Raw genomic sequence first — 27,036 nt, 5'->3', positions numbered from 1 at the left:
TGAATGTTGTGAGATTGTACTTGTTTCCTATCTTTTTTAATTTTTCTGATAAGCCCTTTACAGTAATATTTAAGGGTCAAACAGTAGTATGTATATAAGAAATATAATTTTCATTACACTAACAATTGTGGCTGAATCTAATATGAACATAACACCAGATTCACGGTAGTGTTGAGTTATCTTAAAAAATACATTTACAAAACAGTGTATATTATATAGATTAAAATTTAATTTAATATGTTAATTAGTATAGCCAAAGCTTGAAAATAGGCACGGCACACAAAGAAGAATATCTGTTTATAAACAATTAAACATATTTATTCGAAAAAGATAGACGGCGCCATTTATATTCATGGACCCTATGTACTTGTACAGTATGCTGGATCCGCGCGTACCAAAAAAGTTGATTAATAGCAAGCTGAAAATAGCTTAACGGTGTCTAGTCGGACAAACTTTGATGTATCGCAATACTGGAGCCGGGGAAGCTTTAATAATTGTGGAACGTGATTTTAATTGTAGAAAGCATCATCCTGACAAGTTCAAGATTGTGAAAACTAGCAGGTTGTTTTTAGGTTTATTCAATAGCAAACTTTATATAGGGTGTCCCAAAAGTAGCAGAACGGTCGAATATTTCGCGAAATGAACATCCGATCGGAAAACTGAAAAATACGTTTTCAATAATTTTCAAAAATCTATCGAATGACACTAAAAGCGACCCTAACTACATCCTCTGGATGTGGGTGGGAGGTAATTTTAAATACTTAAAAAGAAACCCCAGTTTTTATTGCAGATTTGGAATCCTTACGTAAAAGTAAGCAACTTTTATTCAAATTTTTTTTTTCGAATTGTGGATAAATGGGGCTATAATCGGAAAAAACGATTTATCGTGATAGGTAAATTATAGAAACGGTCTAATAGCTCGAGTAATACACTTCCAAATTAAGACCCAAAAAACACTTGTTTAATATTTTTCAAATAGCTATCGAATGATATGAAACACGAAACCCCACACCACGTCTTGGAGGTGAGGTCGAGGGTAACTCTAAAATCTTAAATAGGAACCTCGGTTTTTTATTGCAGTTTTCGATTCTTCATGACAGAGTAGGTAATATTTATTTGAAACATTTTTTAGAATTTTGATAGATGGTGGTAATAAATGGTTTTTTCCGATTATAACGCCATCTATCAGCAATTCTAAAAAATGTTTCGAACAAATGTGACTAATTTTTTCATGACGAAAGGGGAATCCAAATCTGTAATAAAAAATTAGGGGTTCCTATTTAAGATTTTAAAGTTACCCGCACTCCACTTCCAGGGGATTGGGTGGAGGCTCATGCTTGGTGTTATTCGATGGGTTTTTCAAAAATATTAAACAAGTCTTTTTTAATTTTTTATTTAGAAGTATATTTCTCGAGATATTTTACCTGTGGCATCACGATAAATCGTTTTTTCTGATAGTAGCACCATCTATCCACAATTCGAAAAAATGTCTTGAATAAAAGTTGTTTATTTTACGTAGTGAATCCAAATCTGTAATAAAAAAACTGGGGGTTTCTATTTAAGATTTTAAAGTAACCCCCACCCCACCTCCACACGATGGAGTGGGGGATGTGTTTGGTGTCATTTGAAAGATTCTTGAAAATTATTGAACACGTATTTTCCAGCTTTTCAATCGGATATTGATTTCGCGAAATATTTGACCGTTTCGCTATTTTTTGGGACACCCTGTATATATGAAAACCTATTTATCAGACAAATACGTTGGGCATTTCAATAAGCTCGACACGTAGAACATGTCAAATGACAGGGAAAATGGTAGTAAATAGCAGTCTAATTTTTGCATGAGATTTTAATGAAAGGGTAACAAATTAGTTGGAAGTTCTGTCCGACAAAATACATGGGATGTTTTCGTAGTCTGACATTCCAAACCTTTAACCTGTTCCACAAGTAAAACTTCCCTTGTTCCAGTGTTCTCTTACATCAAAGTTTGTACGACTAGACACCGTTAAGCTTTTAACAAATTTTCAACTTGCTATTAATAAACTTTTTTTGGTCTCCGGGATCCAGGCCTAGCAAACTACTTAAAGCGAGAAAAACTATAAACTCTTTTAAATTTACAAGATGGACCACAGATCTATAGTCTCATTTTTAAAATTTGTTATTCTTATATGATTATTTTTATTTTAGATGACCAACAATGGCTTGCCCCTATTTGTACCGGACCCGATTTTATATTGCCTATGTGGCTAAATCATTTTTAGTCTGCATAATGACAATTATTATATTCTTTTTTGTTCGCCATATCTTATACTCACGGGGCATCCTTTTAAAAATAAAGTAAGTATTTTAGCTATATATTGTTATTCCTTCTATTTTCTCTCTGTTAAGAGATTGATCAGCATCTTATTAATTCGATTAATTAATTGATTATTTTAATTACTACTCTGGAGACAAAATCAAAATTAAATAAAAAATTTCCAGTAAAATTTATTCTCAGGTCTAATTGATTTTAAAGCATTACCTTTAGTTTGTGTCTTCTAGTATTTCTCGTTGCTCACTTTGTCCAGGACAAAACAAGGACAATAAATGTACTCAAAATCATGTAAATTCTACAAATATTATTTATTTATGCTATGCTATACCATAAATATACAATTCCAAATGTATGCTAAAACTCAATTTTGTTGTAAAAATTTCTTATCTAATAAATTAATCTTTAATTCTACTATCTCCTTTTTTTAACAAATTTTCCTTTAAAAGATTCGGTAGACTGTTCTTATTATTAGGGAGATATTGCCAACGCAAAATAAAGGATCCTTTATTAGAGGATACTTTAATAAAGGACAGATACAGGACGGGGCTAAAAGAGTGGTATTGCAAACGCAGTTAAGGAATCTTTTATTTTGACAAATGACATGAAAAATTTTTGTAAATATAAAAATAACCTATAAAATTCCATTTGTTGATAAAAATTAAAATAAGATAATTGAAAAGAGTAAAACGTTAAATTTAATTATTTTGTCATTTAAAGATGTTTAGAGAACAACATAATATATCCCATAATACTCATCGTTCAATAATATGGAAGTGCAATTGGAAATACTATTTTATGGGTTTTTAAATACTTTTGCATTATGGGCTTATGGGTATATAAAATGGGTAATTTCTGGAGAATTTATATTATTAGGGAATAGTGGATATCCAGTCTACAACTACATTATGACTATGACACCATTGCAGAATTTTCAGACAGAAGTTGTGTTTTTCAATCACAAATCCCTTCAAGAATTGTTATTAAAAGAACATTTGGTATTTTGAAGACATTTCCCGTTTTAATATGTACCTAATGAGATGCAAGTTACCTTTTATTCAAAGAATAATATCAGTTTGTTCAGTTTTACATAATATTGCAGTAGATAATAGAGAAAACATTGAAATACTGGCAAATGAGTGTGCTGTTGATATAGAAGCTGTGCCAGTACATTTTCAACCAGGAGCTAATCTAATGCAACTAAATTGTGTGTGTGTGTGTTTGTTTAAAAATATTGTTCGACATTTAAAGCTAGCTTAAACTAATTTTATTTTTATTGGACTGCAGTTTGTTAATAAATTTATAAATAAATATTATATTGGTGACTGATTTTAAGTATTTTATGATCATTAGCAGGTTTGAAATAATAAATTTATAAATATATACATGCTATTGGCGTTTAATTTTCTATCATTTAAAATATGTTCATTACGATCCATTATGAGCCTCTCTTTTCACCTCTGGATAATGGTAGGGGAGCAAAGTATGCTAAATGTGCAGTAACTCGAGCGTTATGGGGACCTATTGGGTTGTGAAGAGTAGGTCCTAAAACCAAAAAAAGTTAAGTAAAGTTTTCCATTTTAGTGGGCGCTTGCCATTTTTTAATTTAATTTTCCATTTCCAACAATTGTTTTTTCCGATTATATCGTTGTCTATCCATAATTCGAAAAAATGTTTCGAATAGAAGTTACCTATTTTTACGTAAGCAATCCAAATCTGTAATAAAAAATGGGGGCTCCTATTTAAGATTTTAAAGTAACCCCCCACCCCACCTCCATGGGGGTCGAGTTTGGTGCCATTCGATAGATTTTTCAAAAATATTGAATAAGTGTATCTTGCAGTTTTTCGATCTGATGTTCATTTCGCGAAATATCGTATTTAAAATATTAAATTTACCCCCCACCCCTCTCCGTGGGAAGTCGCTTTTGGTATCATTCGAAAGATTTTTAAAAAATATTGAGCACATATTTTTTAGTTTTTTGATTTGTCATTCATTTCGCGAAATATTCGCTTTTTTGTTGTGAAACTTTGGGACTCACCCATTTCCTTACGCCCGGCTCAAATCGTCAGATTTTTGAAATATATACTCTGTTGCATGTACTTAACTTACCTTATCTTAATCTGACAATTTGCAATTTTTTTAACGATAGATTTTTATTTTCGGGCCCCCCTTAAAGAACTCCCCTGTGTTAAGAGCCAATATATGGTAGAGGTACATCTGCAGGCTACCAGGTTTCTCCCCATATAATAATCTGACGCGCTCGAGTAACTGCAAAAATCCCCGCTTGGGCTCCCCTACCATAACTAGTTATCAGGAAGTTTATCTGACAGATTAGATACTAACAGATATCTGACAGAGAAAATCTTCCGTTAACTAGTGATCCGGAGCTGAAAAGACAGATATTATGGATACTGGTTTACTGTAGAGACCGAAATCATTAGACCGAAAGCAGTAGACCGAACTCATTAGACCGAAACCTCACTAGACCGAACAGTAGTAGACCGAAAAGCAATAGGTACATAATACAGGGTGCTCAAACAGGATTGTAATCTGAGCAAGGGTAACATCAACCTCCCCTCACCCTTTAACCAGGCTTAGGACTCGCAGCACAAAGTACTGGAGAGTTTAGAGGTTGTTTTTTTTTGCTTCGTTTTTTGTTTATTTTTTCTTCTTTTTATTTGTCGGAGTAAAATAGATAAGACAAATAATATAATTACAACTAAATGTTATTTGGATGGTTATTAGAAACAGTTAAAATGGTGTTAACGTCACTCTACCCTTAATTTATTTTTACCTCCACTAATTTGTTTAACGGATGAAAATTATTTTATATCAGACTGTACACAGTCTATATATAAAATAATACAAAAAAAATACAATAAACAGAAAGACAGATATTCAAAATGTTAGCATAATTATTTACTGCAATCTTTTTCAATGTATGTACCATTTCGGTTTAATGCTGTTCGGTCTAGTGAGGTTTCGGTAAAGTGCTTTTCGGTCTAATTGTCGTGTACCAAGGATACTGTTATATAAACTTCCCAATAATTAGTTATCTGGAAATGAAAAGGCCTCTAATATCTAATCTGTCAGATAAACTTCCCGATAGACAAAAATATAATGGAAGAATTAAGCTTTATGGTGGTTTTTTATTAATGTTTTTATCAGTGTTTAAATAAACAAATAATGATGGCATGGAATGGATCACGAACAAGGGGGTTCTAGGAGGAATGAAGAAGGAATTAGACATTGTGTTTACCATTAAACGCATAAAACTGCAGTATCTAGGACACATATGAGAAATCAGCACCATTACTCCCTGCTGCAGTACATATTGAAAGGTACAGTCAAAGGTAAGTGAAAACCCCGTAGAGGGAGAATATCAATGGAACTGTTTCAAATCGCAGCTAGGAAGGTTATGATTGCTAATATGATTTACAATACGATTTGAAACGGTAGGAACCAAAAGAATATGATATGAAAATGAAAGTGTATTAATACTTTTGATTAAAAATTTTATAGTTTCTAATCTATAAAAGATTAAATTTTCAAAAATAAATACATACTTGAAACTTTGTTTTATTTTGTTAACCTGTTGTTATATATCTGTTGAATTGAACTCTATTTTGAATCTATAATTTTAACAAATCCTAACCTTCATTAAAATTTATTGAAATTACCTCTTATATCTATAATAAATATTTATTTCTATGCAAAAATAAAAAATATATTGAGTTTAATAAATAATTTAATGATATTCTATGTCTGATCATTGTAATTAGCAACAATTTAAAATTATTTACATTATATATTCCTTTTTACAACTTTTTGTAACTCAAGCTTCAATAAAATGTTCTTTTTTATATTCGTTTGGGTCAAAACATCAATAATCTATATCTGAGAATATTACTTAGAGTTCTTTTTAATAAATAAAACCCAACACACAACTTTAAGATGAAAGTTTAATCAAATATCAATCCCACAATACATAAATTATCAATCCAAAGAAAGAAGGGACAAGACAATAGACAAGATAAATTCAAAATACAAGTGAAGTTAGACCTTTCTTCACATTTTTGACAGGTTATGTCAAAATAAAGGAACTTTTATTAAAAGAAGGGTGTCTTCTAATTTTCCTTAAATACAGGCGGCCTGTATTTTATTAAAGGACAAAAATAAAAGACACAATACTGCGCATGCTTATATGTCAAAATAAAGGATCTTTTATTACAGGCCGACTTAAAAGACGTTGGCAATAACTCTCTATTATAAAAATAAAAAAAAATTTAATTTTCACTTTTTTAAATAGATACTTATATCTTCTATGAATTTATGAATAAGTGAATTATGCTGTAAAATTGTTAAATTAAAACAAATATGGTATGTACTACAAAACAACTCTCCTTTTTACAAATAATCTGACTAACCTTTTTTACCTTCTATAGGTACTTCTTATCATAGATTGTGTTGTCCTCGGTTCCCCCTACACGTGCTCCTTCGGATGCTGCGACGCTTCTTCTCTTCCAACTGCTTCACCAACAAACAGCACTCGCTCAAAATCTCTCCTCAATTTAGTCTCTGACTCGATACAAACAATATCAATCTTTATACTTTAAAGATATTTTTCTCAGTTCGATATCTTGTGCAAAATTGATAAAAAACCGGCGACTCGTTCCAGACAGAAACTGGAATCTATTCGGACACGAGGAGATTTTACTTCTCGACTCGATCACTCGAATTTGTGTATAATAGTCATGGATACTTTAATCAAAAATACCAAAGATCAAACAAGAGACCTTCAATACATAGTAGGATATAAAAACTTAAATGCAATAAAGTTCAACTCCCTTCTATACGCTGATGATATACATAGTTTTAATCACAGACACAGTAGAGAAAATGCAGAAACTAATAGATATTTGGCAAAAAGAGATACATAAATTAAAAATGGAAATGAACCTCAACAAAACAAAACTTATGATAATAAATGAAGTTGAGAAAAGAGAAAGGAATACTAATATAATAGTAAGGGAAAAAGTAATAGAACATGTATTTACTTTTGAATATCTGGGAAATATAATAACAGATGATGGGAAAACGGACTTGGCAATAAGTAATAAACTGAAGAAGGCAACTAGCGTGTGTTACTCTTTAAATAATACAATTTTTGGAAAGTCAGAAATAAGCAACAAAACTAAACTCAGAGTATATAACAGCATAGTAAATCCGATAATGACATATGGCGCGGAAACATGGATTGTCCAAAAGAAACATGAATAAATGATAAACGCGACCGAGATGAAATCTATCTATCTATCTAATCAGCCCTAAACATCCATTCTTGGATATAGGCCTCCTCTTCCTTCTTCCATGCCTCTCTATCTTGGGCAATTTGCATCCATTTTGACCCAGTGTGTTTCTTCAGGTCATCTGACCATCGCATCTGTGGCCTTCCCCTTTTTCGTTTGTGGTTCCATGGTCTCCAATGTATTACCATCTTAGTCCATCTTTCATTGTTCTGCCGTAAGGTGTGTCCGGCGAACTTCCATTTAAGCTTTGCTACTTGGGTAGAGACGTCTTTCACTTTTGTTTTGTTACGGATCCATTCGTTTCTTTTCTTGTCTGATAATTTAATGTTCAGCATTTGTCTTTCCATGGCTCTTTCTGTCTTTGCTATTTTTTCCATATTCTCTTTTGTAAACGTCCATGTCTGAGAGCCATATATTAAAACAGGGAGTATACATTGATTGAAGACTTTGGTTTTAGGTATTGCGGGTATTTTCTGTTCTTTAGAATATAAGACAGTTTTCCCAATGATGCCCAGGCCAACCTTATTCTTCTCTTTATTTCTTCGGTCTGATTTTCTTTATTTAATCTAGTGATTTGTCCTAGATATATATATTCTTTTACTTGTTCTATTCTTGTTTGTGCCACTGTAATTACTAGTTCTTCTTGTTAATTGGTCATGGTTTTTGTTTTACTGTAATTCATCTTCAGTCCTATCTTTGTCGATTCTCTATCTAGTTCTTCCATCATTCTTTGTAATTCTTTACTTCTTTCTGCTATTAATACAATATCATCAGCATATCGTAAGTGATTCAGATATTGCCCGTTTATGTTTATACCCAAACCATCCCAGTGCAGTTGTTTGAACACATCTTCTAGCGCTTGGTTGAATGGCTTGGGCGAGATGGTATCTCCTTGTCTTACTCCTCGGTTTATTTTAATAGGCTCCGTTTGTTTCATTAGCTTGATAGTTGTTGTTGCCTTATCATATATATTTGTAATTAAGTCGGTATATCTGTAGTCTATTCTGCTGTTTTGTAGGGAATTCTTTACTGCCCAGTGTTCCACACTATCAAATGCTTTTTCGAAGTCAATAAATGCCATGTATAGCGGGATATGATATTCGTTAGCTTTTTCGATTAATATCTTCATCGTTAAAAGGTGATCACTTGTACTGAAGCTTTTTCTAAATCCGGCCTGTTCTCTTGCCTGGTATTCATCTAATTTAGTTGTTAATCTGTTTGTTAATATCTTGGTTAATAGTTTGTACATCACATTTAGTAAAGTTATGGGTCTGTAATTCTTTGGATCCTTTTTATCTCCTTTCTTAAATAATAACAATATTACTGCTTCGTTCCAAGTGTTGGGTATTTGTTTTGAAATTAATATTTTATTCATAAGTGTGTACAAAACTTCTCTAGTTGTTTTCCCACACGAGATGAAATACATGAGAAAAATAGCCGGAGTTACGAAGTTTGACAGATTCAGAAATGAAGATATAAGAAGAGAGCTGGAACAAGAACCGATAATTAGGAAGATCGAAAACAAACAATTAAGCTGGTTTGGACACATACAACGAATGGAGCAAAGTAGACTTACAAAGAAGGTACATGAAGCCAAAATGGGAAACAAAAGAAAAAAGGGAAGGCCGAGGAAGACATGGATGGACCAGTTCCAAGATATAGGTGAAAGGAGACACGTCAGTATGAGGGATATGAAGAACCTGGCCACCAATAGAAGCAATTGGAAGAAGTGGATAAAAGGCGGAACCCGACATCCGACGCCCTGAAGGGCACTAAGGATTATGAGAAAGAAGAAGAAGACTAGATCACGATTTCGTCTCAACAGAAATCTGCTTATACGGCCACCAACCTAACCACTTCACACAAAATCACTACTTTCTGAACTGGACTGCTCTCTTTAGATCTTAATTACACAGTAAAATTTTTTCCTTCATCCATCTGAGACTCAAACACTCTACTCCCCTCCATCAGTGTCCTCGCCAATCACAAGCATTCTCTCTACACATTACATCCCTACTTTCCTTTCTTAAAAACAAATAGTGTTGTATACATATTTTCCATCTTTTAAAATTCCAGGAGACACCAAAATTAATTTTTGTCTTACATGCTAGAAAAACCCTATTCTAAAACTAAACAATTTTGTTTATCACCGTCTTCACTTTCTAGGAATCATTTAGAAACACTTCATTGTCCACGTCAAACCGAAAATACATCCACTTTCTAAAACCGATCGTAATGTAGTTCTATTGTTCTTGAATTGTTAAGTCCGTTCGTAGAATCTTAATCACTAATGTTTTTCACTTTCCACGAAAGACTGCTTACGACTAAAAATATATTATTTACAAATTTTGGCCATATACAGGGCGATAAAAATGTACGATCTCGTGGTCTTGGACATAAATTGAAATCTCTAAATTTTCCCCATAAAATTATATAACAATATATTTTCATAACCGGCAAAATAACGTAAAAATGGAAAACATGTTAAGTTGTGAGATAGTACGAGAAAAAGCTAGTTCTTTTACGTAGCTAGTTGAATTCAGTCATAAAACCTATGACGTCGAAAAACATTTTATTTTAATGCTCCATGTTATTCGTTCCGGCTGGCACAAATAAACGTCAAATCGAAATTAGAACGTCAAATAAACTTAACTTAAAACTAAAATTATGACTTTTTCCTAACTAAAATAGTAGAACAATTAAAAAGAAAATAAAAATTGACGGTTTCACTTAAAACATTTTGATTCCTACCACAAATTTTGATTGTTATAAACTGTCCACTATATCAAGTGGACTACCACGTGATATTAATGTGCATTAGTCTGTGATTGTAAGAAAATCATTCGGTTTTTAAAAGAAACTAAAGTCTATAACCAAATATGAGTGCTAACGTTAAGAACAATTATAAATTAAAATCAACTTGGTAAAAATTCTATACTTTGTATATGTTACAGTTCAAGTTGATTATCCAGTTGGAGATAACTTTTCCTAGTTCGAGTCGACTTAAACGGCTGGTTTTAGTAAAAGTTGATTATAAATATAAAATGAAGATTTTTATTCAACATTTACTAGTAAAAGTAGACTCCAACTAGTTAAAGTTTACTCTTCCCAATGCTATTTAGTAAAAGTTGATTCACACAAACAACCGATTCTATAGTCTAGCCGCTGAAAGTATAGACTGATCACGTGAACGGCACGCACTCTTTAATCGTTCCTCTTCCGATGTCACTACTTTCCCACGTTTACATCGCTCAACAAAACGAATTTTAAGCACTGCCTAACAAAATTCACCAGCGGAAGTGCAAAACACAAGTACTGACCGTGTAAACAGTTCTTAGAAGGTCTGACTTCGAACGACCGATAGATGCTTGCATTGAATGTTCACGCGACTTTGGATCCATCTTTTAGATGGCTCGAGTATAGCAATTAAATGTTACTGTATATTATGTTTAAATCGTGATATTTATAGTCCAGGATTTATCGTCGCCCCCGTTAGGTAAATTATTCCAGTTCGATTTTTTTGCACAAACTTACTCAAAAAGAGGTCCTTATAACGAATCCACAGGGTGTCAGGTGGTATCGTAATCGAAAAATTGTTTAAACAATTTTTTTAAACAAATTCTTAAATAAAATTCACTTCGGACATTTTTTTTACATCATTAATTTGGGTCATTCGGAGCAAAAGAGGTCTTTTGAGATTTTTCTGTAAAATTTATTGATCTCGAGTTATACGCGATTAAAAATTTTAAAAATGCGAAAATGACCATTTTCAAGGCTTAATAACTCAGTTAAAAATTATTATTATGAAAGTCAGAAAGTCACCAGATCAAATTTTAGCGACCCCCTTACAAGGTACTGAAGAAATATCTGTCATTATTGTATTACTAAGCTGTTATTTTTAATTATTAACAATGAGCGCTAGGAGCCTATTGAGGCGGCTGTCAATGTGAGTGCGACTGAGATGCAACATTGGACGGTCGGAATTGAGGATCTTACTCGCACTCACATTGACGGCCGCCTCCATACGCTTTTAGCGCTCATTGTTGATAATTAAATATAACAGCTTAGTAATAAAATAATGACAAAAATTTCTTCAGGATCTTGTAGGGGGCCTTTAAACTTTGATTAGGTGACTTTCTGACTTTCATTATAATAGTTTTTAATCGAGTTATGAAGCCTTAAAAGTGGTCATTTCGCATTTTTCAAATTTTAAATCGCGTATAACTCGAAAACTATAAATTTTAGAGAAAAATCACAAGAGACCTTTTTTGCTCCAAATGACCAAAATAATCTAAAAAAATTTATCAGGAGTGAAATACTTAGTTATTTATAAAACAGTTCGTAAAGTATCCTTTTTGCGCAAGCACGCGATGTTTAGAACACGAGCGGGCCGAGTGCTATACATCGCCTAAGTGCGCAAAAAGTACTTCACGCACAGTTCCATACAACATTTTATCTACCAAAAATCAAATAAAAAAAACTGCAACTCTTCGTCACTGGAATACATTTATTTTACAATGTTTTAGAACTTTGACATTTAAAAATTAAAACTTCTGTCAAACCACAAAACTGTCAAAATTTTTTGTAATTTATTGCTCACATGTCATCACCATAACAAGGCGAAAGTTAAGGATATTTGATTATATGAGATTGTGCTAAAAAACAGTGCGAAAATAAATCCCATTTAAAATACATTATTACTTCAGGCACACTTTAAACCCTTCATGTACTGCTGTCTATATTTACAATTTTCACACAATAAAAACTTATACAAAATATGGGGTAGAGTAGACAAGAATTATTTTGGTGAATTTGGTTAACAAAAATTGGTTAAACAATTTTTCGACCGCGGTACCGCCTGACACTGTGTATTTGTTATAAGGATATAATTGTTTGAGTAAGTTTGTGCAAAAAAATCGAATGAGAATAATTTACCTAACGGGGGCGACGTTAAAGCCTAGGCTAATAAGTAGTTGAAACGGTCAAAACAAAGAGACGCGCACTCATCAAAAATGCACGTGAGATTATACTCGTATAAATTGTATAATCTACTTTTACTAACAAGAGTTAGGAAGAGTCAACTTTAACTAGTAAAAGTTGATTTAAATTTTTCAAATCAACTTTTACTGCTCGTTTCAGTTGGAGTTGACTCGAACTAGGAAAAGTCAACTCTAACTGAGAATCAACTTGAACTCTAACATATATATTAATTAAATATGTATTGCACCACCGCTAATAAACTTTTATGGTTGATGCGGGTTATTTCTAATAATAAAAAAAGTAGACGGTTTCGTTTTGATTCAATTTGAGTCTCTTGCCACCCTCTGACACGTGTTCCTAGGTTTACCCGTTATCAGAGAGGATTTGCAGGAAAACTGAATTGAGCCAAAACGCACCAACTCGTTGGTAACTATACCTATTTAAATATTCTACCAACGTATACCTTTAGCGACCTCTAACAAGGTGAGATGAAGTGAGTGTCCATAACGATTAAAGTAAAGTGTGAAACTAAGGCATGTTTATGCCATCGGGCGATATTCTTTTTCTTCTTTAGCCCATATCTATCCAACTTTGGACATAGGCCTTCCCCAAATCTTTCTATATCCGTCTGTCTTTGGCTGCGCTTTTCCAGTGAGTCCCTGCAGCTTTTACAATATTGTCCTTCATCGCATCTGAGGTCTTTCTCTTCCTCTTCTTCCTGTCCACGTTCTCCAGTTTTGTATTTCAGCATTCCATCTTTTATCTTCCCCTTTCTTATTGTGGCCCGCAAATCTCCACTTTAACCCTGTTATATGTTCAGTTACATTTTGTACTTGTGTTTTCTCTCTTATCCATTTGTTTGATTTTCTGTCTTGCAGTTTTATTACCAACAATGGAATCTTTCCATTTTTCTCTGAGTTATTTCTATTTTGTTTATGTTTTCCGTCGTTAATGTCCATGTTTCTGAGCCATACGTCAGAACAAGAAGGATGCACTGGTCAAATATACGAGTTTTTAGGTAGTGTTGTACCTTTGTGCTTTTTAGTATCCATCTTAACTTTAGAGACGCTGCCCACGCTAATCTGATTATTCTTTATATTTCATTTGTTTGGTTCTCTTCATTAGCTTTGATTATTTGACCCATAGTCCAGAAAGCCACTGCGCATCCGCTAGGAAAAATATTCTAATTCGGATTTTTTGCACAATCCTACTCAAAAAGGACCCCTTTTAACAAATTTGCATGTTGCCAGGACCAAAAGTTGGTCAAACATTTTTTAAACGTTTTTTTTTGTTTTTTTTTCCTAAAATTATTTTTTTTGCATGGAACAAATTTTTTTAGTTTTTTTCTATCATTCCAAACAGAAAAGGTCTTTAGTGACTTTTCTCTAAAGTTGATAGTTTTTGACATAGAAGCGATTAAAAATTGAAAAATTGAAAAATTGCGAAATCGGCCATTTTTAACCCTCAAAAACTATGTGAAAAACTGAAAATTTGAATGTTGCCAAGATAGGTAGATATTCTTTGAACATCGATTGATGAAATCCCGAAGAGTTTTTTGCAATACAATATCAAAAACCCCTTTTTTTTAATTGCCAATCAAGCATGCGCGACACTATTTTCCACCGTTGCATGTGTATATATTATGGTGCAAATGAAAGGAATAAATTCGTTATTTCGTAAACCGGTGACTTTGAGGAAAAGTCCTGAAGCAGGTCGGTTTTTATTTTTAAGTTATGATATTGTGGCATATATAGTATACTAGTGACGTCATCCATCTGGGCGTGATGACGTAATTGATGATTTTTTTAAATGAGAATACGGGTCGTGTGCTGGCTCGTTTGAAAGTTTCTTTAATTCTCTATTCAGTAATATAAACATGTACATAATTATTTATACAGGGTGCCCAAAAATTTTTTATTAAATTAAATCATTTGGCAAACTGACAAAAAAATTAAATTATTGGACACCCTGTATAAATAATTATGTAAGTGTTTATATTACCGAATAGAGAATTGAAGAACCTTTCAAATGAGCTAGCACACGACCCCTATTCTCATTTAAAAAAATCATCGATTACGTCATCACCCCAGATGGATGACGTCACTAGTATACCATATATGTCACAATATCACAACTTAAAAATAAAAATCGACCTGTTTCGGGATTTTTCCTTAAAGTCGCCGGTTTACGAAATAACGAATTTATTCCTTTCATTTGCACCATACTGCATACACATGTAACGGTGGAAAATAGTGTCGCGCACGCTTGATTGGCAATTAAAAAACAAAGGGGTTTTTTGATATTGTATTGCTAGAAACTCTTCGGGATTTCATCAATCGATGTTTAAAGAATATCCACCTATCTTGGCAACATTCAAATTTTCAGTTTTTCACATAGTTTTTGAGGGTTAAAAATGGCCGATTTCGCAATTTTTCAATTTTTAATTGCTTCTATGTCAAAAACTATCAACTTTAGAGAAAAGTCACTAAAGACCTTTTCTGTTTGGAATGATCCAAAAAACTTAAAAAAAAATTGTTCCATGCAAAAAAAATAATTTTAGGAAAAAAACAAAAAAAAAACGTTTAAAAAATTTTTGACCAACTTTTGGTCCTGGCAACATGCAAATTTGTTAAAAGGTCACTTACTTACTTTTTGAGTAAGATTGTGCAAAAAATCCGAATTAGAATATTTTTCCTAGCGGATGCGCAGTGGCTTTCTGGACTACCAGGTATGCGTATTCGTCAACAACCTCAATATTTACAATATTAATATTTATATTTATTCTGTTATTTGTATTTGTCATGATTTTCCTTTTGCTCATGTTCATTTATAATTCGATCTTCTTTGATGCTTATGCTAGTTTAGTCAGCATTGTGGCTAGTTCTTCTTGGTTTGTTGTAATAAGAACAACATCATCGCAATATCTGAGTTGATTGCGTTTCTTTCCATTTATGTTGATACCCTTGTCTTCCCATTCCAGTTCTTTATAGACCTCTTCCAGAGCTAAGGTGAAGAGTTTTGGGGATATTACATCTCCTTGTTTTACGCCTCTACGGATTGCTATGGGATTAGTCTTCTTTGTTTTATTTTTCCATTCGACTGTCATAGTTGCTGTTTTATAGACGTTATGTAAGAGTTGCCTGTATCTAGAGTCTTTTCTGCTGTTATTTAGAGCTTTTTCTATCACCCATATCTCGAGACCATAGAACGCTTTTTCATAGTCAACAAAGGCTAAACATAAATGTTTGCCTTCTCTATCAATATTTTCATAGTGAGATGATCTATGGTACTAAACTTTTTCTGAAACCTGCTTGTTCAACTGGCTGATAACTACTGTTAATTTTATTTGTCAATCTATATATTGGTTAGAATAATTCTAATAAAGAGTTTGTAAATTTGTGAGAATAGTGAGAGGTGTGCATTTTTTTAAGTCTCATTTGTCTCCTTTTTTGAATAACACTAATGTAATACTCTCATTCCAATCGTGAGCTCCTCTATAATAGCTTGGTTACCTTCCTTAAGCATTTCAGCAAGGATATCATCTGAACCAGCAGCTTTGTTACTTTTAATTTGACATAGGACGGTTTCGATTTCATGGACGTCTATATCTGGCAGAATTTCAGAGTTGACATTTTTAATTTTCCTTGTCAGATTTTCTTATGAGTTATTATCAGGCTCCTGTTTTGTGTCATATAATTCGCTATAGAAGGATTCTCTATATTTGTTATTTTCCTTGAGTCATTTTGCTCCTCTCCATTTTTGTTTTTACGTGATATTATGACGTTTTTTCTGGTGGTGTTAAATTAATTTTAATTGGTGAAACTGCTCATATAATATCAACGAAGGATCTTTAGAATATTATTTGTACCCTGAAAATGTACCTCTACCATATATTGGCTCTCAATACAGGAGAGTTCGTTAAGGGAGGTAAAAAAATCGATCCTTAGAAAAACTCGAAATCGTCAGTTCAGATAAGGTAAGTTAAGTAGTTACATGCAGAAGAGTGTATATTTCAAAAACCTGACGATTTGAGCGTCGCGTATAAAAAAGCGAATATTTCGCGAAATAAACATCAGATCGACAAACTGCTAAATAATATTTTTGAAAAATCTATCGAATGGCATCAAACACGACCCCCATTGAGGTGGGGTGGGAGGTTACGTTAAAATCTTAAATATGAACCGCCAATTTTTATTACAGATTTGGATTCTTTACGTAAAAATAAGCACATTTTATTCGAATCATTTTTTCGAATTATGGATAGATGGCAATATAATCGGAAAAAACGATTGTTGGAAATGGAAAATTAAATTAAAAAATGGAAAGTCCACCACTTTATGGAAAACGTAACTTAACTTTTTTTGGTTTTAGGACCTACTATTTATAACCCAATAGGTCTCCAGAACGCTCGAGTAACTGCAGATTTAGTATACTTTCCTCCCCTACTATTATAATTTTATTTGTTACAAAAACAATGAAAGTTTTAAGTGGATTTTAGAGGTTTCTTTAGGTTCACCTACTTGAAGGTTAAAATAAATTGGTTATAATTGATTTTATTTGTACTTTAGTACATCGTAATATATTTCAAAATATTTGGTAAACACTGATATAATATTAAGAGATTCCGACTAAGTTAGGAATGTTGTTTTTTAAGGATGTCGAAGCACCATGCAGAATCACAAATTAAGGCATTTTCCTCAGTTCTCGAGACAGATATCGATGCCTACTCAGATGAAAAAGCTTTGTCCGACGAACAGTTAAAATTAGTTATCGAGAAAATTTTACCCAGTTTACCAAAAATTAAAAAGGATTGGAAATCGGATGCAAAAAGGGGATACAATCAAACTTGTGCTAAGTAAGTATAGTCTAAGATCCGAATCTACGTCGACCTTCATCCATCTGTTTACCGAATGACACATTTTTTTTACTAAATTTCATACATAGACAAATACGTCTTGCATGTCTTGCCTATCAAAATATCTTTAAAGCTATCCTTAAGGGTTTGAAACCAACATTTCAAGCACATTTTTGTGAATCTTTTTTGAAAGTATGGTAGAGTTATTTTTAGAGCTTCACAATACGATACAATATCGATACTGTTTAAGTATTAAGTGTTGTATTGATTATACCAAGTATCCTATCGTATATCGATAGGTATCGGCAATACGTTCTTACAAAAATATCGTATTTATATTGATTTCTATACGATATCGATACAATACTTGATAAAATGACATAAAAAGGACTAAATTAATAAAATAAAACGATTATCTTTATTAAAAAAATCTCTTAAAATATACAAGAAATAGGATAAATTATATTGGAGCCTCACAAATATTATACTTTAAAGAGCTCTTCATCCATCTGTTCACTAAAATGAGTTCTTTGGTACTTTGATCTTATAAAGAGCATCTTTTATTCGTTAGTACCAGTGCTGCTTTAGAAAAAATCCGCTTCAATCTGCTTCACAAAATATCCCTAGCCAACCGAGATAAAACTGCAAAAATACTACTGTATGATTTCCACTATAATAAAATGCAAGATGCCTCCTGAAGTAATAGTTGGAGTACACATTAAATAGTTGTGGCGACAACACGCATCCCTATCTGACCCCTCTTTGAATTTCCACTGTTTGATTGTATTATGGATTTTTGATTAAATTAATATCCTTGGGATCTAGCTCTATCTAGCTCTTTGCTATTCCAAACTTACTATTATATTTTATATAGATATACTCGTAAAACTAGTTATACTTAAGTTTAATTTATTTTACATATAAAAAAAAAATCAGCTAAATTTGTATATCTCTTATAGTTTTTTTTACAGGTTTGTACTACCTCTAAACATTGAGTACCGCAATTCATACTGGCAATCTCAGAAAACTAGCAACGGTACGTTTCTGTTATACAATGCATATTTGGATACTAGATCGGAAAATACACTTGGTCCTACTGTAAGAATTGTGGGAATGATAGATATACACAAAATTAATTCAACTACATATTGTCATCTTTGGTTTAACGGTACAAACAACCCAGTAATCGTAAAAACCTTTGAACATAGAAGTATCTGGTGGTTCGGAAAACCACAAAAAGGTTATTTTATACCGTATCTAATATCATGCGTTTTGCCAAAGAAGTTTAGCAAACGAATTCCGGAATCTATTTCCTTGGTGGAAAGAGAGTGTGATAATGCAACTAATCGCTTAAGAGTTCTATACGACAACCCAGGAAAAAAAGAAGATTTTGCTGTTTGTGTAAAAGGTAAATATTTCGATGATCTTAGACTATTTTTCTCTATGAGATCTGTACTAATATTTATACTTACTGTTGTCCCTGTTCTCACAAAAAAAACTAAAGCACCAACTTAACAATTATTAACAACAACACATTTATTTGTCTACAGCCGCCATATTCGATAATTTTTGACAGGTCATTGGAATGCTCAATCAGAGCAAACCTATTCGCTGTCCTGCGCGTAGAACCAAAAATTAATGTTTATTTAAAAAAAATTCCTGACGCCGTGCTAGTAAACTGATTTTAATTTGGCGAATTGCAATTGAAAGGTACGGTGTTGTTATATAATATGAAAAAACTTTTAACTTGCTATCTGCTTTATTTTCAGTCCTGCAAAATTTTGAAAAACTGCATTTTTTACGAAAGCTGGATTGCAAAATTATTTTGCAAAATCTATTGAGCCGACCTTAATAAAATTTACAGTATTGTTTTATTATATCATGAAGTTTTTCTGGGTGAAATATGAAAGTACTTAGTATAGCATAAATGGTTGAAAAGGTAAAATGCGAATATCTGTTTTTTATGGTTTTTTTTGCAATTATTGCTATTTTGCAACGAGGGTGACAATTTTTAAAAATTTTGTCCAATCCTATCTTGTAGGAAATTTAATTACGCAACCTCGGTGAAACTTTTTTCGGAAATGAATACTTTTAAAGTTACAGTTATAATCAAAAAACCAAGAAAAAAATGGAACGTTTTCTTCATTTTTTGACATTTTCATTATTTAAACAATGTTCTGGACCTTATTGAGGGGGAGGATAACCCAATTATTATATGAGTGATTTACAAGCAGTTTCTGCAAAAAATATGAGTCACCTCTCAACATCCAAATGCACTCATCTTTTTACAGATGTGCCCTGGACTAATTGAACTAGTTAAAAACTCTATAAAACTACAATTACCGGATCTATTTTAAACGCACATATTTTCACCCCCGAGAAGAGGTGATTATCACCCCCAAAATAAAAGCAACCAGCGGCACAATTTCAACTTTGAAGTGGAGGTTAAGTAAAAGCCAAATCCAAATTGTTATGCAATTCGGAGTTAACCCTGAAAATTACCCTACAATACGGTCATTTACTGGGCTAATAAGCAAATAAATTAAATTAGAGTAGTGTTGGTGCATGACCTGACTAAAAGTTAGACCGTGCACCGTTCAGTCAGAGGATGGAGTTGCCGTGTCTACATTGTAAAATGGCGTGCACTCTATCCTCCATGGTATGGCATGCTGGATGAACCATACAGTCTATAGTCAACACTCCGAAATATTAGCGGGAATACAAAGTGTAGCAGTACTCACACGCTTATGAAAGGCACCTGGCGAGTAATAAGAGCCTTCATATTTTACTCTTTTTCAATTTGTCTTGCGTGAAATATTTTTAATCTTTTCTATCAACCTCTCTTGTCCCCGAATGGTTATTAGGTTTCCGAGAGGGCAGACGGGAACTGTATTTCCTTTCTACTCTATACTTTTCTCATCTGCACCTTCTTTCCCTCCCCGTCCGACAAAACCAGATGCAAAAAATCCGTAAGTATAGGTGGAAGATATCGTGCTAAAAACTGAATGGTCGTACGTCACGCAGTCGTTAACGACGCTCTTGGGACACTGGGCTACATCCCATTGAGCTTTGTTCCTGTACGCGAGGCTCTAAAGGAATCGACCAATGCTCTCCAGCTACTCGAAGGAATAAATATGAATACTCATCAACATGCAAGCCAAGCAAAGTGTTTAAATGCCAAAAACCCAACCACTGTAAACCAACCCTACTCAAAGTACGTCAAAAAGATAAACTTTAACATCGCCACATACAATACTCGGTCACTCTCTACCGAGGAAAGATTCAAAAAAATGGGGAAGAACTCTCAAAAGTGAATTGGGATATTGTGAGTATTAGTGAAGTTAGAAAAAAGGGAAAGGGCCTTGTCATACTGCTAACAGACCATTTATGATACTACAAGGGAGATTAGGAATCGACAGTCGGAGGTGTCGGTTTCTTTATTTACAAAAAATTTGCCAAGAGAATTGTATTAACAAACCAAATCTCAACAAAGGTGGTCCACTTAAACATTAAAATAAGCGTAACATAATATCCTGAAGATCATTCTTCAAGTGTACGCCCCTACTACAGGACATCCAGAAAAAGAAGTCCAAATATTCTACGATCAAATATCCTGTGCAGTAAAGGAAAATCCTGGCCACTTCTTAATAATAGATGACGACTACAACTCCACAATTGGTACTAAAAAGACCCCTCTGAAATAACATTGGGAACTTTTGGAAGCGAAGGCAGAAATTATAGAGGCAAATAACTGTTAACTTTTCTTTTGGAAAACAATCTCTATTTAATGAACAGCTTTTTTCAAAGACAAACACAGAAGGTGTACATGAGAATTAAAGCCCTGACGAAAACACGAGAAATAAAATCGACCTATAAATACTTCTTCCTCCTCTTATCTTTCCTGCATTATCCATCGTAGTATTTCTTATCGCTATCCCGTCATTGTGTGGCCCAGATATTGTACCTTTATTTATTAAACGTTTTTCTTTAGTTCAATAATTTGCGTCAAATGTTTAGACGTTAATTTGACTGCCTTTTCTAACAATACACAAATAGTCAATAAATTTTTTTTATGTTTATTAATAATTGTTTAAATAAAAAAAAACGATTTTAATGGAAAATGCTTAAATTCTCTTGTTTTTTACAATGTGGAAACTTGAAGCTTTTACGGATTCTAGCTAATGATATGAACTACACACAATTTAACTTTTTAAATTGTTTACGTTATGCTTTATAAATAAACAATAAAGTTTTAAATTTTGAACGCTCATATATTTGTTTATATAAAAATCGGCTCTTATTCGTGTCAAATTTCAATACCATAAGAGACAAAACTTCAACCAAAACTCAAATTCAAAAAATTCGTGTTTTTATCGTAGTTTTAGAAAAACCACCAGTAGAGACGTTTTGTGCTACAATTAACATAAAAATTCGTTTTGGCGTATTAATTAATTAAACGCTTTTCTTTATTTCGATCGTTTGGGTCAAATCTTTGGACGTTAATTTGACTGCCTTTTCTTAAATTCAAATGACTAAAAATTTGCAGACATATGCATTCGCGGGAACAATACACGAATAGTAAAAAAAAATTTTAACGATTTTAAGAAGAAAGGAACATTTTGACGCCTGTCAAAGTTTTCAATGTATTTTAAATGTAATTATTTTTCTCAAATCCTGAGAAAACTAATAAGTATTTTTGAAAAATTTAAACGCAGAATAAAAGATTACTTTATTACCGAGGGTCGAAAGTCCCTTAGAATGAATAAAAAGTTTCTTTTGAATGATATATTTGAAATTATAAATCACACTACATTTTCTCTTAGGTATCCCGAAATAACCAAAGTACGTGCCTCCTAGCGGCGGGATACGGGCAACAATACATTGGCTTATAGGGCAGTCCTTACAGTAGGGATCCTGGCCTATACAGAAAAATGCAGGCGGGTGTGGGGTAATACTGCACTTTGGTTGCATTGGTGGTGTATTGGCTAAACGTGCAGGGCAGGGTATGGTGCTGATAGAAAAGGCATTCAGGCATCAAATATCCAAAAATCTTTTCAGGCCATAATAATGAAAAGACCTTCTCCAAACGCAGTAAAAACTTATACTGAAATGATGGCATCTCCTGAGGTAAAATGTTCCGGAAGTAAAATGAGCCTCCGTTCGGATCTCCGGGTGAGGACTATCTCAGGGGGAACACCATTGCAGGTTAGAAAAATCAGGATAGGGTCTTGGAATCTTGGTAGTCTTACAGGTAAGAGTCTGGAGTTAGTGGATGCGCTCAAACGAAGAAGAGTTCAAATTGCTTGTATTCAAGAAACTAGGTGGAAAGGACAAAGGGCGAAAGAACTAGGTGAAGGATACAAATTGTGGTATGTAGGGAGTAGTAACACTAGAAATGGAGTTGGTATAATTGCTGATAGTGAAATGAAAGGTAACGTAGTAGAAGTTGTAAGAACGAGTGATAGAATGATGTCAGTGAAATTCGTAATTGATAAAGAGGTATTGAATGTTGTTTGTGTGTATGCTCCCCAAACAGGTCTGGGTGAGAATGAAAGAAGAGCTTTCTATGATCAATTAAGAGACGTACTGAGTGATATTCCAGCAGAGGAGAAAGTTATAATAGGAGGTGATTTCAATGCACATGTGGGCCAAACCAAGACAGGATATGAAACAATACATGGGGGATTAGGCTTTGGAACTAGAAATGAAGCTGGAGATGACATGCTTGAATTAGCAACAGCATTGGATATGGCGATTTTTAACACATTCTTTAAAAAGAGAGAAACTCAACTTATTACCTACAAAAGTGGACAACATCAATCCCAAATAGACTACTTCATGATAAGGAAAGAAGACATAAGTGAATGCAAGGACTGCAAGGTAAGAGTGAGTGAGACAGTAAGCCAACAACATAAGCTGCTTGTTCTGGACATCGAAGTAAAAAGCGAAACTAAACAAAAATATCGGAGAGGACCACAAAAAATCAAATGGTGGCTGCTGAAAGATAAGAAAGAAGGTCTATTCAGGAGAAGAATAGTAGAAGAAATATGTTGGAACATGAAAGGAAGCCCTAATACAATTTGGAGAAAAATGGCCAGTAGTATTAGAGAGACTGCTATTGAAATACTTGGGAAAACGTCAGGAAAAAAGTTTGAGGATAAAGAGACTTGGTGGTGGTCAAACGAAGTACAAGGAAAAATAAAAGAGAAGAGAAAATTATATAAAAAGTGGCAAGAAACCAGATCCGACACAGATCTTCAAAACTATATGGTGGCGAAAAAGGAAGCGAAAGTAGCAGTAGCAAAAGCCAAAGCAGAAGCGTATTCAAACCTATATGATCAACTTGATACCAGGGAAGGCGAAACGAAGATATATAAAATAGCCAAACAGAGAGCAAGGAAAGCAAAAGATTTTAATCAGATTAGATGTATCCGAGATGAAAATAATAAAATACTAGTTCACGAAAGGGAAGTCAAAAAGAGATGGAGAAAGTACTTTGACAGCTTATTAAATGAAGAATTTGACAGACAGCCTGTAGAGTCAACGGAGACAGTAGCAGCAATGGTCACCAAAGTAACCAACGAGGAAGTGGCTCAAGCGCTTCAAAAAATAAAGAAAGGAAAAGCGGTAGGACCAGATGATATTCCTGGGGAAGTATGGAGAGCATTGGGAGAGACAGGAACAAGGTGGCTAGCAGGTCTATTTAATAGAATTATGGAAGTCGGACAAATGCCAGACGAATGGAGAAGCAGTATACTGGTACCTGTTTACAAAAACAAGGGAGATATACAACAATGTACAAACTACAGGGCTATAAAACTGCTTAGCCACACCATGAAAATATGGGAAAGAGTAATTGACAGACGGATACGGAATCAATTTGGCTTTATGCAGGGTAGATCAACAACAGATGCAATTTTCATTATAAGGCAGTTGATGGAAAAATACAGGAGTAAAGAAACAAACGCTCATATGGTATTCATTGATCTTGAGAAAGCATATGAGAGAGTTCCTCGAGAGATTCTGTGGTGGGCACTCAATAAGAAAGGAGTCCCTGGTGAATATGTAAAGATTGTGAGGGATATGTATGAGGGAGTAACGACTAGTGTTAGGACAGGTGTGGGAGAGACTGATAAATTTCATGTGAAAGTAGGATTGCACCAAGGCTCTGTGCTTAGTCCGTATTTATTCTCATTAGTTTTGGACCAGATAACAGCGAAACTACAGGGTAACATTCCATGGTGCTTAATGTATGCTGATGATGTCGTGTTAGTAGGAAATAGTGAAAGAGACTTAGAACAAAAACTGGAACAGTGGAGACAAGCTCTGGAGGAAAAAGGTTTAAAACTTAGTAGGACAAAAACAGAGTATTTGGAATGTTCATTTAAAGATGGAGCTACTACAAATAAAATGGTATCTTTGGATGGTGAAATGATTGTGAAAAGCAATAGTTTTAAGTACCTAGGATCGGTATTACAGAGTAATGGAGAAATAGATGGAGATGCATGCAGTAGGATTAGGGCTGGATGGATGAAGTGGAAAGAAGCGAGTGGTGTGTTGTGTGACAGAAAAATTCCAATGAAGCTGAAGGGAAAATTCTATAAAACAGCCATAAGACCGGCTATGATGTACGGAACTGAATGTTGGGCAGTGAAAAAGAAAGAGGAACAACGAATGCATGTGGCGGAAATGAGAATGCTTAGATGGATGAGTGGAGTGACAAAGAAGGATAAAATTAGAAATGAGTATATTAGGGGAAGTCTAGGTGTGGCACCAATTGATGCCAAAATGAGAGAGCATAGGTTAAGATGGTTCGGTCATGTTCAACGTCGAGACGTTAATCACCCAATACGAAGAATAGCTGAAGTGCAGATTCCTGGAAGGAGTAGGAGAGGAAGACCAAAGAAGACCTGGGGGGAGGCGATAAGGCAGGACATGTTGGTAAAGGGGATTAACATTGATATGACCCAAGACAGAATTGTGTGGAGAAATGCAATTAGGGAAGCCGACCCCGCATAGGGATAAGGCAAAGAGAATGATGACTACATTTTCTCTTAGTTTTTCACCCCTGTAATTTATTAAAATAAACATTATAGAAGTTTTCAGGGACTTTCGGCCCTTGGTAAGAACGTAATCTTTCATTCTGCGTTTAAATTTTTCAAAAATAATTATTAGTTTTCTCAGGATTCGAAAAAAATGAATCCCCATTTGAATTGCATTGCAGCCGAAAATGCGTACCCATCTTCTTAACGGAAAATGCTTAAATTAACTTGTTTTTTACAATGAATAAACTTGAAACTTTTACAGATTGTAACTAGTTATATAAACTATACATAATTTCACTTTTTACGTTAATTATTTACGTTATGCTTCATAAATAAAAAATAAAGTTTCAAATTTTTTGCCGATTCCGTCTACTTTTCGTGTTTATACATTATATGTTTTATACATATTTTAATAAACATGACGGAATATTTTAATGTTTAAAAAGTGTAAGATTAAAAATTAAAAAATAAATAAATATAAAAAAAACTTTTAAGAAACGCTTTTCTTTAGTTACGAGTGACTAAAATTAATAACATAAAAAAAAATTCAACTAAAAAGCAAAAAATTTAAAAAAAAAATTGAAACATCTAACACACTTGTTAAAGAAAAGCGTGGGGCCCAAAACCGTTTATTCGATGAAGACGCGCCACGCTTTTCTTTGAAGAATGTGTTAGATTTTTTCAATTTTTTTATGTTTTGCTTTTTAGTTGATTTTTTTATAATAAATATTTTTAATTTTAGTCACTCGTACCTAAAGAAAATCGTTTCTTAAAAGTGATTTTTTCATATTTTTTTTATATATTGTATTTAATTTTAATCTAAATAGAGTTATCTCTGAGACTAAGACTTATTTTCTTTGGTTTTTAGGCTTAACTTATCCAAACGATATTTCCTCTAGATTGTCGGAGTGGATAGAAATGTTAAATGCTACAGGCGTAAATAAAATATTTTTCTACGAGCTCTACACACATCCGAATATAAGAAAAATTTTAAATTATTATGAGAAAATAGGGAAAGTATGTATGTAAAATAGTTTATATTTTTTAAATACTTTTTTGAATTTTTCCAATCATAATGCGGTCAAAATACACACATCAAAATATCTAAAGAACACCACTATTTTTCCACTCTTTTCAATAAAAACTTTTTTATTAATATATAGTACATTATTTGACGGTTTTTGCTGTAAATTTTAAAGAACCGTTTAGATTAACATAAAATTTGGCATACTCATAGCCAACATGTCAAAGAAAAAAAGTGATATTGTGCCGATATGTGCTTTTGCCCTGGGGGTGAGTTTCACCCCTTCTCGTGGGTGAAAAACATATATTCAAAATAAGTCCGAAATTCGATAAAATACCTGATTCTAAGCAACTTTTATTCTATACAGTTTTTTCACTAAGTCAATACTTTTCGAGTTATTTTCAAGTGAATATGTTCATTTTTCAACAAAACAAACACGTTTTTAGACAATTTTTCGCAAATAATTCAAAAAGTAAGTATTTTATCTTAGAAATCATTGTTATCAAAAGTA

The 27,036-nt window shown here is 33.2% G+C and overlaps 1 protein-coding gene across 3 annotated transcripts in view; it reads left to right on the top strand.

The window, feature by feature from the left end:
* The window catches only part of LOC114342798 (uncharacterized), a 72,807-nt gene that overhangs the window by 9,458 nt on the left and 36,313 nt on the right, over positions 1-27,036 (top strand). For 2 of the 3 annotated variants that reach the window (XM_028293600.2, XM_028293603.2), the window contains exons 2-5: positions 2,188-2,337; positions 17,256-17,456; positions 18,416-18,864; positions 26,370-26,518. In XM_028293600.2, coding sequence (XP_028149401.2) covers positions 2,198-2,337; positions 17,256-17,456; positions 18,416-18,864; positions 26,370-26,518 — 939 coding nt within the window. In that variant the 5' untranslated portion in view covers positions 2,188-2,197. The remainder of the gene's footprint in view (positions 1-2,187; positions 2,338-17,255; positions 17,457-18,415; positions 18,865-26,369; positions 26,519-27,036) is intronic. The other variant, XM_028293609.2, reaches the window with a different exon arrangement.

The sequence above is a fragment of the Diabrotica virgifera genome, chromosome 3 (assembly GCF_917563875.1).
Source record: "Diabrotica virgifera virgifera chromosome 3, PGI_DIABVI_V3a".
NCBI classification, from domain to species: Eukaryota; Metazoa; Arthropoda; class Insecta; order Coleoptera; family Chrysomelidae; genus Diabrotica; species Diabrotica virgifera.
This window is presented reverse-complemented; position numbering and strand designations above follow the sequence as displayed.